The sequence below is a fragment of the Canis lupus genome, chromosome 24, assembly GCF_003254725.2.
Source record: "Canis lupus dingo isolate Sandy chromosome 24, ASM325472v2, whole genome shotgun sequence".
Taxonomy (NCBI): Eukaryota; Metazoa; Chordata; class Mammalia; order Carnivora; family Canidae; genus Canis; species Canis lupus.
Window position 1 is genome coordinate 13922988 of NC_064266.1, and position 19316 is coordinate 13942303.

Genomic DNA, 19316 nt, shown 5'->3' on the forward strand with positions numbered 1-19316 from the left:
TTAGAACCCAAGATTAAAAACCCTTTAGAAGGCAGTTCATGATGCAGAATTAATTTATGAAATAAATATCAGATATATCCACAAGATGGCGTATCATTGCATTTGAAAGAATGAAAATTGATTAATGTTTTCAAAATGCAATCTATACCATTACATGAAGAATAAATTGAGTTTAGATTGAAATTATGACAGATAGGAGCAATGGTAAAATGAGTCACAGCCTTCTGAAAAGACCTGAGGTTTAGATAACTCATTTTACTAATCCTGTCTTCAACAAGGGGTCGGTCCTCTCTGGGCCGAATGAGAATGCTTGTGGCTACCATGTCTTTGCCTGCTATTACCTCTTGGCAGAACTGGGGTCCCCCATTTCCTCTCCATTACCCTTCAGGGACCTTTTGAACTCTTTGGCAGTAGGGTACTAAGACAGACACTAGGTACTCTAAAAAATACTCAATCTTTATTCAGCCACACACATGTTCAGTTAGCAGTATTTTACAGATGGATATACATATATACTGAGTTATGTAGGCATTGCTCAAATGCTCAAATTTAGTTCTTGATAAAAGACATACTCTTCTTAAATTTGGGAATTTATACCAACAACCCAGAAAAGACGTAGCCTATCTGTGATTGCTTGAAAAAAAAAAAGTAAAAAGCTTTTAACCATTGGAGAAGATACTCTATACTTTCACGGTAACTTTTAAAATCTTCCCTTGTTCACTATTGAATGGTGAAGACGGTGAGGGGCAGGTGGAAGAGGCAGAGGAGTTTTAAATGCAAATATACATTTACTGAGGGAACCATTCCTTACCCCTCTCAGCATCCTGATATTTCTGCCACCAAATCTCTGACTAGTTATATAAAGGTTTTTGTTTCCAAGGAAACCAAACCACTGACATCTATGGAATTTAATGAACATAAGAAAGGAACCATGCCATATAATTTACATCTGGAGATAAATGTGACTAGCTGTCAAAACCATTACACACACACAAATAATTCTGTGAAATTTTAAGCTCTATTTTTCTCCATTTAGTAAAGATGCAAATAAATACTTTTATGGAAACAGGATGACAACAAACAAAAATTCTTGCACCATGTCAGGTAAATTAAGAAATAGCTAAAACCAAAAATATGGGCCAAAGGTAGAGCTCCTCAGCAATTGAGAGGACAAGAGAAAAACCTTTATTTTGCTGTATAAAGGGTTTTCTTCTTCCCTCAACTTCAAATATCTGCATCACATTTTATGGCTGTGGCTTCACACAATGGTGGAATCTGTACAAAGTTAGAGAAATAGCTTATAATCAGCAGAGGGGGACAATAAATAAAGCACTCATTTCAACTCCCGGCCTCATGGATGATTCATTGAAACCACTGTTGTAGAACATCCAAATAACAGCTCATTATGAGATTTATATATTGGCATCCAGATCCTGTGATGAGCTATTTGGGACTTGACAACCCTTAAATAAATAGCCTATTTTGGATATTAGCAGGAAATGCTGTTAATATGGGGGGAAATGAAAGCATATATAAAAAGGTACCTCCAATAAAATTAAAAATGCACAAAAGTGAGAAAAAAAGCTAGAAGGAAATTTCACTATTTTACTTAAATGACTATTCCCTCTTTGAAATACTTTTTTAGATGTTCAGAAGATATTCTCTTCTGATTCTTCCCCTCCTTCACTGGTTGCTTCTTCTGTCTTTTCCTTTTTTTTTCTGTTATGGTAAAATATGCATGCCATAAAGTTTACCATTTTAATGATTTTCAAGTGTATAGGTTAGTGACATTAGGTGATATTCGTTGTTTTGTAATGCAACCATCAACCACCATTGATCTCCAGAACTTTTTAAACTTGTCAAACTGAAACTCTGTACCCATTAAATAATAACTTCCAATTCTCCTATTCTTCTCCTCCTCCCAGTCCCTGGAAACTGCATTCTACCTCTGGCTCTATGGATTTGCTTACTCTAGTTACCTCATATAAGTGGAATCTTACAGTATGTGTCTTTTTGTGTCTGGCTTATTTCACTTAGCATAATGTCTTCTTATTCATGTTAGAGCCTGTGTGGAATTTCATTCCTTTTTGAGGTCGAATAATAATCCATTGTGTGTGTGTGTGTTTGTGTGTGTGTCTCTCTCTGTGTGTGTGTGTGTGTGTGTACTGTGTTTTGTATATCCTTCTATCAATGGACATTTGGGTTGTCTCCACCTTTTGGGTATTGTGAATATTGCCACTGTGAACACTAGTGTACAAAAACTGAAGCCCCTGCTTTCAATTCTCTTGGGTATATACCATTCCCAGCCTCTTTCCTGGCTCATTTTCATCTCTTCAAAGTTTAAATGCTGGACGTTCCAGGGCTCAAGCATCAGCCCTTTTTCTTCTATACCTACATTCTTTAAGAGACCTCACTTAGCTTTGAGATATAAATATTCGCTTACAACTTCACGGCTAACCTTGTCCCTGAACACCAGATCTGTATATTGAAATATGCCATATCAGATAGAAGCCCAATAGGTACCTCAGACTTCAAATATCAAAAACAAAACAAAACAAAACAAAAACCAAATTCAGAGTATTTCTGATTAAATGTGTTTCTTCCTTCCCAGCTTAGGACATGGCAACTCAATTCTTCCACTTTCCCAGGTCATATCACTAAGCATTATTCTTGAATCCTTTTTTCATACCTCACATTCAATGCATTAACAAATCCTGTGGTGCCACTTTCCAATTCAGAATCTGACATTTTTCGCCTTACCTCTATACCTCTTGGTCAAAATCATTATCAACACTGCCCAGGACATTTACAGTAGCCATTTGGTTGGCATCCCTTCTTCCTTTCTTTTTCTTCCTTTCTTTTTTATGGTCTATGCTCCATGCTGTGGCCAGTGATTTTTTTAAAATTATTTTTTAAAGATTTTATTTATTTATTCATGAGAGACACAGAGAGAGAGAAAGAGAAAGAGAGAGAGAGAGAGAGGTAGAGACACAGGCAGAGGGAGAAGCAGGCTCCATGCAGGGAGCCCGATGTGGGACTCAATCCCAGGTCTCCAGGATCAGGCCCTGGGCCGAAGGCGGCGCTAAACCACTGAGACACCCAGGCTGCCCCAGTGATGTTTTTAAAAGCAAAATCAGATCTCATCACTGCTCTGCTCAGAATACTCAGATCCCTTCTTAGGTCTTTCAGAAGAAAAAGTCACTGTCATTTGCCTGGTCTACAAGGCCAGAATAATATGGCCCCTGGTTACTTCTCTGACTTTATCCTCCTTTCTGTCTCGCACTCTACTATAACCAACTGGCCTCCTCCCTATTTTTCAAATATACCAAGCATATTCCCACTTCAGGGCCTTTGCTCTTACTCTGCCCTCTGCCTAGAATGCCACTCCTTTTCTTTTTCTTTCTTTTTTTTTTTTTTTTTAAGACTTTATTCATGAAAGACACAGGGAGAGGCAGACTCCTCGCAGGGAGTCTGATGCTGAACTCGATCCCAGGATCACGCCCTGAGCTGATGGCAGACGCTCAACCACTGAGCCACCCAGGTGACCCGCCACTCCTTTTCTTAATTAACATCTCTGCTCATATCACTTCATCTTATCAAAAGAACTTCCTTCATTATAACTCTAGAAAGCAGCAAGGACTCCACAACTCATGGTCAATGGTCTCTACCACTCATGGTCAATGATCTGTGTCCTGCTTTGGGTGTCTCAGTGGGACTTATCTGTTACCTGTTTCACCCACCCAGTGAGATACTGGAGTCTGCTTGTAGGGCTAGACACTGTGGTACACATTGCTTTACAAATCCGCATTTAATGGTTTTAAAAGCCATCATTTTTATTTAGGGATTAGGAAAACAAAAGCTGATCAATTTTTTAAAGTTCATTTTACTGTAATCTACCTTACATGATTCTAGTGATACTATACACCACATAGAATTTAACTGTAATCTAGATATATATAAGGAACTTGTATTCCAATTAACATTGCACACCTGAAATAAACTGCCCTTTATCTATAGAAGGAATTGGTCAATTGTTAGCTAAGTATGTGAATCACTTTTCTTTGGATGACACACAATTTGAAAGTAAAACTACAGAAATATTTTTCAATGGTTTTGCTACTAGTATTATTGAGAGTGAATGTCAGCAACAGTTTTCATGTTTGAAACATGGGGTGGTTTCTGGTATCAAAGGGTCTCTACGGAGTCCAAAGCAATCCTACAATGGCTTTCAAGAAGCCACGTGCAAAGTTTCATCACATAAATCTTTCTTCTTTTCTTTAAATTTTGTTTGCACTGCACCTTACCTTGGTTAGAATGTGACCTGATTTTTAACTAAGTTCACCTGATTTTCTACGACCAAGATAAGAAGTTTCTGGTGATGCAAACTTTTCAACGTTAGCTTTATAAACTGTAAGATGGAGAACGTTGGCTTGAATAACTTCATATTTAAAATATATATATTTATTTATTTGTTTATTTATTTATTTGAGAGGGAGAGAAGCACAAGTCAGGGGAGGAGGAGAGGGAGAGAATCTCCAGCAGATTACCTGCTGAGCACAGAATCCAATCCAGGACTTGATCCCACGCCCTGAGCCAATACCAAGAGTTGGATGCTTAACCTACTGAATCACCCAGGTGCCTCAACTTCTCATTTTAAAAGTTGGAATCAAAGGTTAACCAACTTACACACCTAAAATCCTGTGCCTCCTACACACCCCATTACATAGATGAGGAAGTAGAGGCATAGACAGAAGCATGCTACTGGCGGAGCTGGCATCCAAACCCACATCTTCATCTCCAGTAGATGGTTCCATCTACTTTTCAGTATACCTACAGATGGAATACACCCTAAGAATCCTGAGGATAAAAAAACTATCTTATCAGCAGCATTTTTTTAAACCTTTATGGCATGGCCCATAGTAAAAAATACACTTCATGTTGGAATCCAGAACATACCATACATTCACATGCATGGAAAAAGTTTCATGAAACAACTTGCTCTGCACAAGATGTTAACATTTTTCATTCGCATCAGATCTATTTCATTGTATTAATGCTGTACATGAGCCACGAAATTGATCTGCTGGGTGAAGAACCAGCACTAATAGATCAGAAATCACAGTGATCTCTTTTACTTTTTAAAAGTAAAGTTCATTTTGAAATGAAGATCCAGAGAATACGTGTATCTAGCATATGCAAGATGCATATCCCATAGCATCTTGCCTCTATATGTGCTCTATAAGCTGAGGAGGGAGGCAGAGAGAGAGAGAGAGAGAGAGAGCAAGGAGGGAAACATAAATACCTTTTAAATTTCAAAGGATAGGACTTTGTTTTTCTTTTACTTTTTTTTACATGTGGATAAAAATCTTCCAATTTCTCTCCAATGAGAAATTTTGAAACTGATAACTAGAACAAAGGCTGCCTACAGAAACACCAATCTAGAATTGTGTATACTGTGTTGGGGGTCGACATTTAAAATTCATTAATGGCCAACACATAGAGCCTCTTCCATTTCTTATAAATGTTATTTCCAATCACAGCAGGCACAGAAAACAGTTCATCTTCAGCTAGATCGTGGATTTTTATGTAATAAGATACTGGGAGAAAAACAAAAATGACACAAATACACAGATAAATATTTGCAGGGTGCCTGAGTATTTTGATAAATAATATCTGCTCCACACATGTTCTTCCTTCCTTTATGGTCTATAAAGCCCCGCAGAATGCCTTCCACTCAATCTGTCTTCATGTAACATTGCCTACCCATCCCGAGTTCCATGCTTCTCTCACTCTATACTGATTATCTTGATGCTTTTTAATCTTAGGCTCGCAGTCCTGCTGCTTTTGTTCCAGCCAAACCAAAGGTCTCCTCATATATGCTGTCCCCACCCCCCTAATTCAGAGGCCATTCACCTCCTTCTATGGGGAAGCCAGAGCTGCCAGTGATGGCAAGCAGAGGATGTCAACCAAGGGGATCCTGAGGATGGAAGAGGAATCTCTTTTAGCACCTTGGAAGCCAGACTGTCAAGAGAAAGTAGTACCTCTTCCCTGGAGACAGTTTTCCAACAGCTGCATGAGACTTCATCTAAACCCCATGCTTCCATTAGATTTTCAGCGCATCCCAATCATTTCTAGCAATTTAAAAAAATTTATCCAGTTTTAGCTGGGGTTTTCTTTTGCAACTGAAATAATTTTAAACTAATAGTCATGCCACCTTCTTTCTTGCTTGTCAATCCACAAAGCCCCTTTCAGCCAGGTCCCTCCCCCAATCTCCCTTTACAACATAAACCTTTCCACATTAAGTGGAATAAAACTGACTTTCTGCAAATCTGATTGAAATTTTTTATAATAATAAATACAAAAATAACACTGATAACACCAATAATTGTGCCTAATATTTAGCGAGTGCTTATTAAATGGCAGTGAAAAATTAAGGCAGTGGTGCTCAAATTTTGTTGCAAATCTACTTTTCAAAAACCCACACTACACTTACACCAGTTAGAATCTTGTGGCACCAGACCCTTTGGGAGTAGGAAAGGGTTTCACCAGTTTTTTATAAAGCTCTCCAGGTGATTCCACAAGCAGTCAAATTTGAGAACTCCTCTGCTAAAGATTTGCTAATGAATTTTCATTCAGTCCTTATGGCAATGATCTAAAATGTCCATTATTATTATAACTACTGTTATTGTTATCATTATTATTACCACAATGTAGCCAGTGAGGAAGGTCAGGCAGGTATGATGCAACAGAACCCAGATTTTAAAATATTAAGGTCGACTGAATTTCTTGAACACCAGCAAGAAACAGAAAGGAAAAAAGACACGAACATGGATAATCCACAGAGAAAGCAATCTTTGGTGAGAAAAAAAAGTAAAAGACAAAGTATTCTGAATGCTCAAGTCTGTCCGGCAGTATTTTAGGATCTAGTCGTGATTTATCAGCCGAGCACTGTACAGACACTAGTTCTATTTATCATCATTCAATAGACATGTATCCAATCACATCCATAAATGAAACACTGAACTGATAACCAGGCCAAGTGCTGCAATGAAATAGATGGAAGCCCCAGGGCTCCGTCTCAGATGTCAACAGACAAATGGGGGGTCTGATAGAGTGTAGGCAGCAGTCTTTAATCAATATTGGTCATGAAATTTCACGTTAGGCCAATACACTTTACTAAAAGACAAACTTTATAACTATGTTATCAATAAAGTTGTTGGAACTAACAGGCTTACATGAAACTTGGCTGGAACATGTTTTGGGGAAAGAAGAAGGAATTTCTTTCCTATACTAAAAACTGAACAATTCTGAATCATCAATGAAGGACTGCTACAAAATTAAAAGACCAAACTACTGAAATTCTATTACCTTACTAAGAGGTGAAGGCAAATAATAGACTGTTTTCTCATGGAAATGCTTATAGAAACCTCCTAGAGGACAGCCTGGGTAGCTCAGCGGTTTAGCGCTGCCCCCAGCCCAGGGCGTGATCCTGGAGACCAGGGATCAAGCCCCACATTGGGCTCCCTGCAAGGAGCCTGCTTCTCCCCTCTGCCTGTGTCTCTGCCTCTCTCTCTCTCTCTCTGTCTCATGAATAAATAAATAAAATCTTAAAAAAAAAAGAAAGAAAGAAAGAAAGAAAGAAAGAAAGAAAGAAAGAAAGAAAGAAAAGAAACCTCCTAGAAAGTAATTCAGATTTACCTGTCTTTTCATTTTTCACATTTTCCTATAGATCAGCTTAACTCTTACACTAGTAAAAGCAGTATTTGGGTGTTTGCTCCATGGCAAAATTTGCCAGCAACTATTGCACTGGTAGGTATCTGAAGAATAATCATTCTAAGTGATTTTTTTTCTTTCTGTCTCTCCACAGCAACACATAATTTTTGATGTCAAAGAAAGTATTTTGACTTTTAAAGAATAAAACAAAAGTTGCAGGCAGATACTCAAATAGAAAATCGCTAGTTTTATATCAATTATGGTAAGAGGCAGGAGTTCCTGAATGGCATCTGTACTTCCCTATTTGACAATATTATCTTTGCTAGAAAGGAAGTATTTAGAATACTAAAATTTAAATTCAATAAGAGTAGTTTCTCATTTTAATGACAAGTCAACACATTCCGTTACTATACTCAACCAAATAATCTAAGTTAAAAAATTATGTTCTTTATTCAATATTTTAATGTTATCATTAAATCTTCAAAAAATAAATCGCAAACACTGCTCTGAATATGCCTTAAGTTTTTCAAATGAAAATGAATTGATGGGCCGCCACATAACCAATCCCAAAGTTCAGCAAGTCTTCACTCTTGACATTTATAGAAGGACTTCACACCCTCTGGCTTCATGGATGGAATGATGGCAATTGCAAAGTATTTGAACTATAGGGTCTTATTCATCATGTATAATTCATCAGGTTATTTCATGTATGTATATGAGGCTTAAGGAAGGTTTCAAGTAATTTAAGCACATTTTAGCTACTGAGAATTACCCAGCAACTCTATTGTTATATATTTTTCAAACAAAACTAAAATTAAAGGACAGACAGCAAGCCCCCATGTCTCAATTACCTATATATTTACTCATGGTTGCCTTCTTTTAACAAAAGTGGAAATGTTTAGGGCATATAGGTTTCTGGAAGGACTGGCTGTTTTATTGTGTTTTACAACAGTCTACAACAGAGAAACTTTTAGTTGGGGCAATTAATTGATACCATGACATAGCTAAATAATCAAAGCAGCATCTGGTGCTTGCACAATGTTCTGCTTCCTACCTTGGGAGCTTTGGCATGTTTCCCACATCTGGCATCCTTGACAAGGCTGAGATCTAACAGCTCCGTCTCCTGGAAGGCAAAAATGTGAAATTGTTAGGCAACCACACAGATCACCTTTCTTTGTTTTATATCATTGACATCATTTTTCAAAAAATAATATTATCTTGAGACATGCCTGAAGATTTCTCTGCAGTTAGGATATTTTTTCTTTCACATTGTTTACCAGTCAAATTTGAATGGAAACAAGGCAGCTAACTGCTAACTATTCAGTTTAATATATGTTCTAAGACATTTTGAAAGTATAATTGCTGTGGTTAAGGTCCCCAGTCTATACTATGAGCCATTCCTAATTCATGATGAACCAAACCTTCCTGTCCTGTAGTTGAAAAGTAATCCTGAGAGTCAGACTTAGTGTGAAGATATGGGAGTGGCATGGGGTTTTAGGGAAGAGGGGTGGAAGAAGATGCTCCCATCAGCTCTGCTGCCCAAGATAAAGAGACGAATTTGCCTTACCTACCTGCCCCCTCCCCAGCTTTTAGCACACATATCTTATGCCCCAATCTTTTCCTTTATTGATCATATATTACCGAACACCTATAATATACAAGTTACTCTAAGATACAAGATACTTAAAATATGTTCACTCCTCCAGATGGACTTGTCATCAAACAGGGGAGTAAAGAAATGTGTATGTGTAAGATCGGGGAGAGAGTATTCATGCCAGCTTTTAAAGTTAATTGCTATTGGGGTCAATAGAGAAAAGAAAGTTTTTTCCCTAAGGTCCCAGAGAAAAGTCATGTAAGAGTCACTGAGCACAGAGAAGAGGAATTGGAAGGCATAACATTGGCAAATATTCAGACAAGAAGGGACCAGAAGTTTGTGCAGAACCTTGGGGGTATTTATGGCCTTTAGATGCTTAGAGATGGAGAACATTGCAGGGGGAAAGGGTAGGAAGGAGGAAAAAGATAGAGGGGCACCCAGGAGGAAGGAACAGCACAGGGAAGATGTAATGGCAGTGTGGGAGGGTATTCTCATAAGCAACGTTAAGTGTTTCATTGCTGGGGCACAGAACAGATAAAGAAAAGTCATGGGAGATAATACCAGAAAGGAATATGGGCAAAAGGATGGAAACCTTGACAGTCTGTCTTAGGACACTGAACCATGAGGTCTCTGACACACACATCACTGAGTTCTACAGTAGACCCTACACCAGCTAGATGGAACTGGACTGCAATGAATCTTAAAGTGACTCCTGCCAGCCATCCAACCCATGCTAACAATGAGATAGTTGGATGCAGAAATCTAATTCCCTTCTCCTTGTAGGAGGCGCTGCATGATAATTCAGCTACTCAGACTTTCTGGACAGGAGTGGGTATAATTTCCCATAGGTCTTAACATTCCCAAGTAATTGTAGCTGGGGTTCCCAAACAATTCCTTCAAACAGCTGCCACCAATTCCAAATGTTCGGTGCAAAATGGTCTGATTATTTTCTTGTACTTAAGGTTGGTCTCATGATTAAAGCATAACAGTCACAGAGAAGGTAGAGTCTGTCTACAGGATGCAAAATCACACAACAGGTCCAACAGACACCTAGCTCCTGCACATTTCTCTGTGAAGGCAGGACAAGAAAGAGTGCCTTCTTTCCATTTGCTCACCTTGGCCTTCTAAGTTTGCTTTTACCCATATTGGTGGATCCTTTAACCCTTTCCTTACCATGTGCAACTCTGGAAATCCTCCCAAACTCTGGGGTGTGACAGGTTGCAACCCAGCAAAGATCCTGCAGGACAGAATAAGTGGTACTATAGTTCCCATAAGGCCATACTATCCACAAGATTGAAGATCATCTTATGAGTGTTAGAAAAGAATGGCCTCGATGCAGGGCTCAATGCTTCACTTAGGCAAATGCATAATAAAGTCCTCAGACTTTCAGGGATGGAGCAACTGGTCTGGATTTCTTATCCCCACAGCAAGACAATCAAAATTTGTGTTGGAAGGAGAGAAACAGGAAGAGAACCAGACTTGAAGAAACTTCATTCCAAAGACCAGAACCGAGTGGACATTTGAGAGACAGGAGACCAAATGAAGATGAAGGTAGAGGTAACTGGAAAAAAGATGAGAGCCATCACAGGGAGGTAGAATTGCCTACAGGGAGGGAGAGGAGTCATAAATAGCCCTAGGGTTTCCATATTCCAAACTGGAATTTGGGCAAAATGATAACTGCATTTTTGGAGATGTTGGTTTGAAGGGTTTATCCAAGTGGAAATGCCAGAGGCAGCTCTTGCACAAAACCAATTATTATACTCTAAAGGAGACATTTCAAAGTACGCTGGAGATGTGGGCTACGACATCTTTTCAGCTAATACACAAGAATGAGAAACAGTCTGCTAGCCTTACAATTTTGTGGTTCTGGGGGAAAAGAGGGTTACAGGAAGAGAAAACAGTAGGTGCAAATGCACAGAGGCAGGAATCGTGTGCAGGAACTTACAAGTCACTCAAGATACACAGCAGGGTGCACACAGAGTTATCACTAACACTTCTTGACATGGTAGTCCTTACGTGTGTCTCCTCTTTATAATTATCCATAAAACACAGACACATATGTTTGGTATTCTTTTCCACAGATGTTATATGATGTTTTACATATATGCAGAATAGAAATTAAGCACACAGACATACTACATTTACCTAATTTTATTGCCACATTTTCTATTCAAGGAAGTTCCTCTCAGTTGAGCAAACAATAGACTTAAACTTTCCTCCATTGTTTATACACACAAAGCCCAAATTGAGTTCACAAAGAAGTAGATCTTAGCAGGAGTCATTATATAGGCTTTTACATTACAGATAATGAACACTGTTTTCTACTCTCAGCTCAAGAGGAAATGTTCATCCCCCAAGTCGCAGAGGGGTACTTAACGCCAACTGCCCTGGGGATTCATTCCAATACCACAGCGACTAAGAAACTTCTCTCGCCTGCGTGTAAAATTGTGTGTGCAGGAAAACCACCGCAGGGCACTATCAATGTGGGTAATGTGGCATGGGAAAGACCCAGGTGGAAAAGCTGTCCATGGACTCGTTGGAGTAGAAAGCAATGATTAAAATAGTGTCTCCCACTTCTATTAACATACAGCAGCCACCCCTCTGGGGTTTAACTACATCCTATTATCTCTCTTCCACTAAAAAGAAAATGTGGAACCCAATGCACAGGACCACAAAAATGTTGCTTGTGTCATTAAAACTTTTTCTAGGTTAATTTCTTCAAGCTAATAGTTTTAACAACTCACTCTCATTATTAGAAAGCAGTGAAATGGTCCCTTTCTCAGTTCATTTAAGAGATACTGATTTCCAGCTTTATAGAATTCACTATTCCTTTATTCCTCTCTTTAAGAGAGGGAGGTCACATGATGTTTAAGTAGAAAACCTGGCTTTGAGGAAGGGCTCTAAAATTAACTGGTTATGTATTCAACCAATCATAGTACCACACCAAGCATCAACTGTATCATCTATAAAATGAGTGTGATAACACTTTCTACATCAGTGGCTCTCAAACCTACATTAGAGTCACCTGGAAAACGTGTTAAAACATTGACTGGCTGAATGCATTCCATCCTTTCTGGTTCAGCAGGACAGGAATAAGCCTGAGAATCTGTATCTCTCATAAACTCTCAGGTGATCCGGATGCTGCTGGTCCATAGACCACACTTTGACAAGCACTGATATATTCTCATTCATGCGATTGTTACATAAGGCTTCTTAGGTGACTATGACTGATAAAATTATGCATTACTTATACATTATAATATGTTGTATGGAGAATCTACGACTGTCGTTTCTTTATGTAGGGAAGTGTCAAATAAAAATATTTTACTTACTGAATGCAAAAGTGTGCCTAGCAGTGAATAATCTAGGCTTCAGTTTAATTTAATTGAAGGAAAACTACTGAATGACAGATGGCATCAACACCTATTCTAATAAGTGTTCTTAGTATTAAATTTCACCCTATACAAGCAAATGTCTCTGTTCACAAATTTAAAAACTCACTGACATCGGTTTATATTTGCTTAAATGTTATACTATGTAACCTGTGTTTTACAGTTAATAACATTAGAGACATCTTTAGAAAAGCGAAAGAAGGAAACTGGTTCTCTCTCACCTCTAAACTCATCCAACCTTGGAAACAGAGTTGGTGTCCAGAGAAAGCCTGTGGGCTACCCTGACCAGGAAAGTTGGAATGAACTTATTTCAAGGCACACAGTGGCCCCCTGCAGAACTTGGAGACCACACTCTTAGGACCCCTCCCTCACTTATCCACTGAAGATTTGACAGATATGCCTCTTCCCTTTGTCATTATGGATGAAAGTGAATTAACAGTAATCAAGGATTTATTTTTGATGTTTGGAATGAGTGATGAGAAAAGCTAAGGGAAGACCAAATTATCTCTGATGTTTACTATTCAGCAGAAAGATTTCAATCCATCAGCCACAAACCCACTGTGAGGTAGATGAGCCATGAAATGCACTGCAAACTCAGGAAAGAATACAATTTAAAAACCAACTCTTTTCCAGAATACCAATTTCTGTGCATTGTCACCAAATTCCATTAGTCACCCGATATAATAACGTACTTCAAGTTCACACAATATATAATCAGAGCAGCAATTACAGTCACAAACATTTCATGGGGAAGTTATTAACGGCTGGGGGTGTGTGTAGGGGGGTGATTACGGACACCTCCCCATGTGGGAAATTCATTAAGTCGTTCAACCTTGATTTACCAAAGGTAGAAGACATTAATATGTTTTATTGACTGTCAAACCTCCCTAAAATGCCCAATGTTAAAGAAAAAAAGAACTATTTTAGAATCCTTTAATGAAGGGTTTTAATTTAAAGTGAGACAGATGAAGTAGATCCAGTTCTTTGTCCCTGAACTATATTCTACTTCTGAGGGAGTGAAAAATCTGCGTAATGTATCTCTAAAAAAAAAAAAAAAATCCCTGCATTCTCTCTCAGTCTCTTGTTTCCTTTGTTGCCTATCCTTCAATTTTGTCTTTTCTCCACACCCCCTCCCCCACCACAAAGTCTATAATTGAGCCTCAGTATAGGAAACACCAATGGAAATGAGGTGCACAGGTTATCAATACCAACCACAGCAGAGGAAAGAGAAAGGTGATACATCTAGATTCCCCTATGTAAACCAACTGAGGTTTAAGATTGTGAAAAGTTCACAAATCTAGGGTGCAGAAAACTTGTCTGTTGGAATTAGCATTTGTAATCTATGCATTATTAAACTGATTACTACAGATGTCTGTCCCTTGTACTCTTGTCTGTCAAACAGAGGAGTGGATGCCAGCAACACCTTCCTCATTGGGCTGCTGTTATATCGAGGGAGATCTTAAACTAAGATCTCCAGCTAGCAAGCAGGAACCAATGAATACATATCAAGTCTTATGCTTGCAACATTTCCCATTCCAAGTGAAAAGCAAAAGATCCTAGTAGGAAAGCCAAAACATCTGAAATAGAGAAAAGGTAATGAGATAGCTCATGTGTTATGGGTAGAATTGTAACTATCAACATAGTTTGGGCCAAAAAAATAAGTGAAGAATTATGGCTATTCAATTAAACTTTCCTACCACGGAAGGAGACAAAGTCAAGTAATATAATTTATAATGACAACAGCAATAATAAGCATGACTATTAACAATGCAGAACCAACAAGATGCCAAGAATTTTAAGAGATACTATTTGCATATATCACCTCATCATATGTCACCTGCAACACCACTGTGACATGAGTCTTACGGCCTCCACTGTGCAAATGAGAACTAATGGAGAAGTTGAAGGATAACTACTGGGCATTTGTACATGTCTCAGTGTCTTGCCCGTTGTAAGCAGAAAGCTAGATGACCACCCTGACACCTGTGCCCAAGACCTATGCCTTCATTTGATCTCCACTCTTTGAGTGTGGTCAGCACCCAAGACTCACTTCAGATTATGGCACAGGTGATGGGCTATCCCTCCCATGATGATGTCACTTTATCTGGCAAATGTGAAAGGATTTTGCGAGTGTAATTAAAGTCTTCAGATGACTTAGACTTAACCAAAAGAGAGATATCCTGGATGAGCCTCTCAAAAGAGGATCTAGAGGTAAGAAATTTGAAGCAGCAGAGATGCTCACCTACTCGTTGTGTTGTGTGTTACCTATTAAAAAGGAAGGCCTCTAAGAGGTAAGGGCCTCAGTCTTACCATGACAAAGAACAGAAATGTGGCAACAACCTGAATGAGCTTGGAAGAGGAACTTCCAGCTCCAGATGAGAACACATCCCAGCAGACACCTTTAATGCAGCCTGTAAGACCCTAGGCAGGTGAGACCCCGACCCATTGAAACTGGGAGATAATAACTGTTTGTTGTTTCCAGCTTCTAAGTTTTCAGTAATTTACTTTACAGTAATAGACTACAAATGCACTGCCCCCATTGTTTCCACATTTTAATGCACTTAAATAAAAAGACATGCACATGAATTTGCATATCTTGACACTCTACCCAGCATAAACATGACTGCAAAACTGTCATATTTTTTTAATCTAACAGGAAGCAATTACTCTAATGGAGCTGGGACAGACTGCAGATTAGAAAACTGAGTCTCAGAGAAAACATATCAATTACCCAATATCACAGAGACTGAGCAAAAAATAGAAAAAGGATCCACATACCCCCCAGATCTATTGATTGCTCTACAGAATATTTTCCAGTATTCACAAAATAGCAGGAACCTTAACTGAGTGATACGATTTTTAAAAGAATACATTTTTGTTTATATACAGGAAAAAAATATGATAAATAGAATGTGACACTGGTTTTCATAGGCTATGTCCCTATGAGGCAGCATGAACTGTTACTGGCAAATATCTAGTTGATTTTTTCTGTAGATAACCAGAAAGGTAGTTCAGTCCCTGGTTACACAAAAGCCAAATTTCTTCCTTCTTCCTTACTTCTTTAGCTGTCTGGGATAATTTCGCATATTCATGTAATAACAGAAAGTTGCTTAAGTTGAAAGCTAATGCAGATAAAATTGCACTCATAGCACCAAAGCTTTATTAGGACATAAAATTAGTAAAACAATTCTAACAGCATTTCTGCTTATAACTTGATGCATCTATAATCTAATGCATCTACGACTAGGCAGGTAGAGAGAGGGAGGTCAGGGTGGGGGGTGTGCAGAAAATGCCACACATGATTCCAACGTTCTGGAGCATTAGTGTCTTCTGGCAATTTTCTGAAATGATGAATGAAAACCGGTAAAATTTGAAACAGTAATTACTGGCTTTATTTTAACCTTATTTTGTTGACACTCTAAGAAACAGAAAAAAGTCTCCATACTCACCAAGGAAAATCTGAATATGTTCTAAAGACAAATAAAATCAGGAATATATTGGATGTTTATGTTTCTAGCCTCTGGCCTTGGGGAACTTAAAGTCCATTGGAGGAGATATGTATTCTTCAACTATTTGTAAAGCTTATGTGACATTTCATACACATAAGTATAAAATTTCAACTGTGCCCTAACAGAGAGAAGAGAGGGATCTGACCAGGGGTGGGAATCCAAGATATTTTGTTTTCCTAGTTCTTATTTATTAGCAGGCATAAAAAGATTCACCACATTTTTATGGATAAATAAGACATCACATTTGTTAAAGACCCAGAATATTTCCTTAATTGTGACTCCAAAGACAAAGATTGAGTTGTCACAATTTCCTATTATGCCTGTGCTCAGCAAAAATCCTCATTTCAGGCTAATCAGATTAACTAGAAAGAGCATCTATCATTTGGCAAATCATTTCATAAATGCTTAAAACTATCTTTGTGGAAATTTTGTGGGAGCATAAAATCCGATCTCCATAAAAAGTCACTTGGAAAGAAATATGGAAATGATATAGATTAATCAGGCACACAAGCTGTTTCCACTTGAAAAGTCCAGATGATATAAATGTAGCCAGGTTTTCCCTTCAAATTGACTAAAATGTTATCTCTGGTCCACACCTATTTCACTATGGTTAAATAGTCAAGCCACCTAAGCTTTATTATCTGGTAGTGGAAGCCTACTACTACCCTTAACCTCTTAACCACTATTAGTCCCTTAACCTCACCTGAATATAACATTTGAGCATATCACCTATCTGCTTCTATGAGTTAGATTCTTTCATTTCCCTAGAGCAATGGTTCTTAAAGTGTGGTTCCTGGAACAATACTATTAGCATCAACATCACCTTGGAATACGTGAAAAACACAAATTCTCAGGTCTCACCATAGCCTGGCTGAATCAGAACCTCTGAGGTGTGGGGACCAGAATCTGTGTTTTAATTAAGCTTTGGGATGATGCAGATGCAATGTGGAATTTGAGAACTTCTGTCCTCGATATTTTCTTTTTAAAGAAAGATTTTATTTTATTTATGTATTCATGAGAGACGCAGAGAGAGAGAGGCAGACACACAGGCAGAGGGAGAAGCAGGCTCCATGCAGGGAGCCTGATGTGGGACTTGATCCCGGGTCTCCAGGATCACACCCTGGGCCGAAGGCAGGCACTAAACCGCTGAGCCACCCAGGGATCCCCTGTCCTCGATATTAAATGGAGACAACAGCTTCCCATACAGAGGGCAAATCAAACAGAGCTAGAGCTTGTTGTAGGGCTTTCTGTAGGATGACAGACAAGCTGCCTAGATCCATCTAGGAAATTTTTTGCATCAGAGTCATATAGCAACTACAGAACTGATAATGAAATGTGGACAGTCTTCTTCGGACTACTGTGTTCTTCAGTACCATCAATATCACTATAGACTGAAGCAATGATTTCCACCTTGGACCCTAGAAATTGGACAAAGTCAAAGGGAAGTTCTAAAGATACTCAGCCTATTTCCAGATATTCTGATTCAACCCTATGTGTGACACATCTGGGCTAATAACTGATGAATTTTCTTTTCTCTTTAATCACACTATCATGCATGGCTAGTGACTTCCAAATTTTCTGAAGTATGTAAAAATGGCATTCATCTTTGCCTTCCTTGGTAGCCATTTTGTAAAATCCACCCAGATAGTTAACACTTTTCAGTTATTTATTCAAACATGTATCACAAGATTTTCTGCCCAAAGGTTTGCATTTTAATCATGCCAAGCCTAAATCCGTGTTCTGGCAACCACAGGATTTTTTTTAAAGATTTAATAGAATTTTTACTGCTTCATCAAGGACATTCTAAGACTTAAAAAAAAAAAATCCCTGTGATTCATGGAAATTAAACAGCATACTCTTGAAAAACTATTAAATCAAAGAAGAAATCAAAGAGAAATTAGGAAATATCTTGAGACAAAAATGAAAACAATATACCAGACCTTATGAGATGCAGCAAAAGTAGCAACTACAGATTTTGACCTTTTAATCTCACATGACATCCTGAATATGCAAAGAGTTAATCTACCTTCCAAAATGAGGTATTTTAAGTTGACAAGTATGTAATAATATGTCACTTTTTTTTTTTTTTCTTTTCAAAGAAGACTTGCTTCTTCAGATCATGTTTGGTTTTCTGGTAAGACAGAGAAATCCAACTGAGCTTTATCCCACGCTAATCAGTAGGGATAAAGATTGGATATGTCTGATGGGGAGTGTTTTCCCCAGAATTCATTGAATGGATCAACAAATCATCCCAAACATCCTGCCTATGTGCTTAAATTCATTAAAGGTAACTGCCTTTTCATTCAATTGTTGATTAACCTCACCACTAACACAAGGACATAAATGAGGCTTAGCTGTTCATATCAAGAACAATAAAGGATTGAAAAAGTTCATTAAATCCAGGTTCATTTTCCAGTTACTCAGATAATTTTCATAAAGCTTCTACAGGAATTCTACTGATGCCCACTTGGATCCTTGCTGGACCCCTAAAATTCAAAAATATCCTGAATCACAAACTATTCTTAAAAATCATATTTTTATATTGATCCTTTTCTTTGACTTTTGATAGATTTCTGTATATTTCTGGAATTCTTAAATTTTCTGTGAAAATAGTCATAATCATTATGACAAATGTACTAAATGAGCATTCTTTAAGAGATTTCTCAGTCACTCTATGCTGTATTTGATCTTGCATTATTCTTAATTGGGTTTTAAAATATTTTGACCATTTCCTGGGAAATAAACATATGCATATATATCATCTAACCTAATGTGCAAATAGTTTTCTCAAAATCTTGGAAGCATCACATCATAATCAAGAGGCAGTGCTTAATTCTAAAGAAGAAATATTTTTTCCTGACAAAAAAGAAGAAAAACTATAAAAAGCATCGGTTACCTAATTCCCATGCCACCGTTCATTTTTGTCATATTTAGAGCTAAAGAGAAATATGTTCTTATGCACTGTATTTTAGGTCACATTCTTTTTGGTAGATATTCCAGTATCAACCACCTACTACTCTAGGTTTTTTTTTTTTAATCTACCCCCAAGGGAACACAAAAACTTTACTCCAAAGATGAATGAAAAGGATTCGTTTCATAATTTCATCA

The 19316-nt window shown here is 38.0% G+C and overlaps 1 protein-coding gene across 2 annotated transcripts in view; it reads right to left on the reverse strand.

Annotated features, from left to right (window-relative positions):
* Positions 1 to 19316, reverse strand: part of PLCB1 (phospholipase C beta 1) — a 670476-nt gene that overhangs the window by 442278 nt on the left and 208882 nt on the right. For both annotated transcript variants that reach the window (XM_025469336.3, XM_025469337.3), the window contains exon 3: positions 8768 to 8836. In XM_025469336.3, the coding sequence (XP_025325121.1) occupies positions 8768 to 8836 (69 nt within the window). The remainder of the gene's footprint in view (positions 1 to 8767; positions 8837 to 19316) is intronic.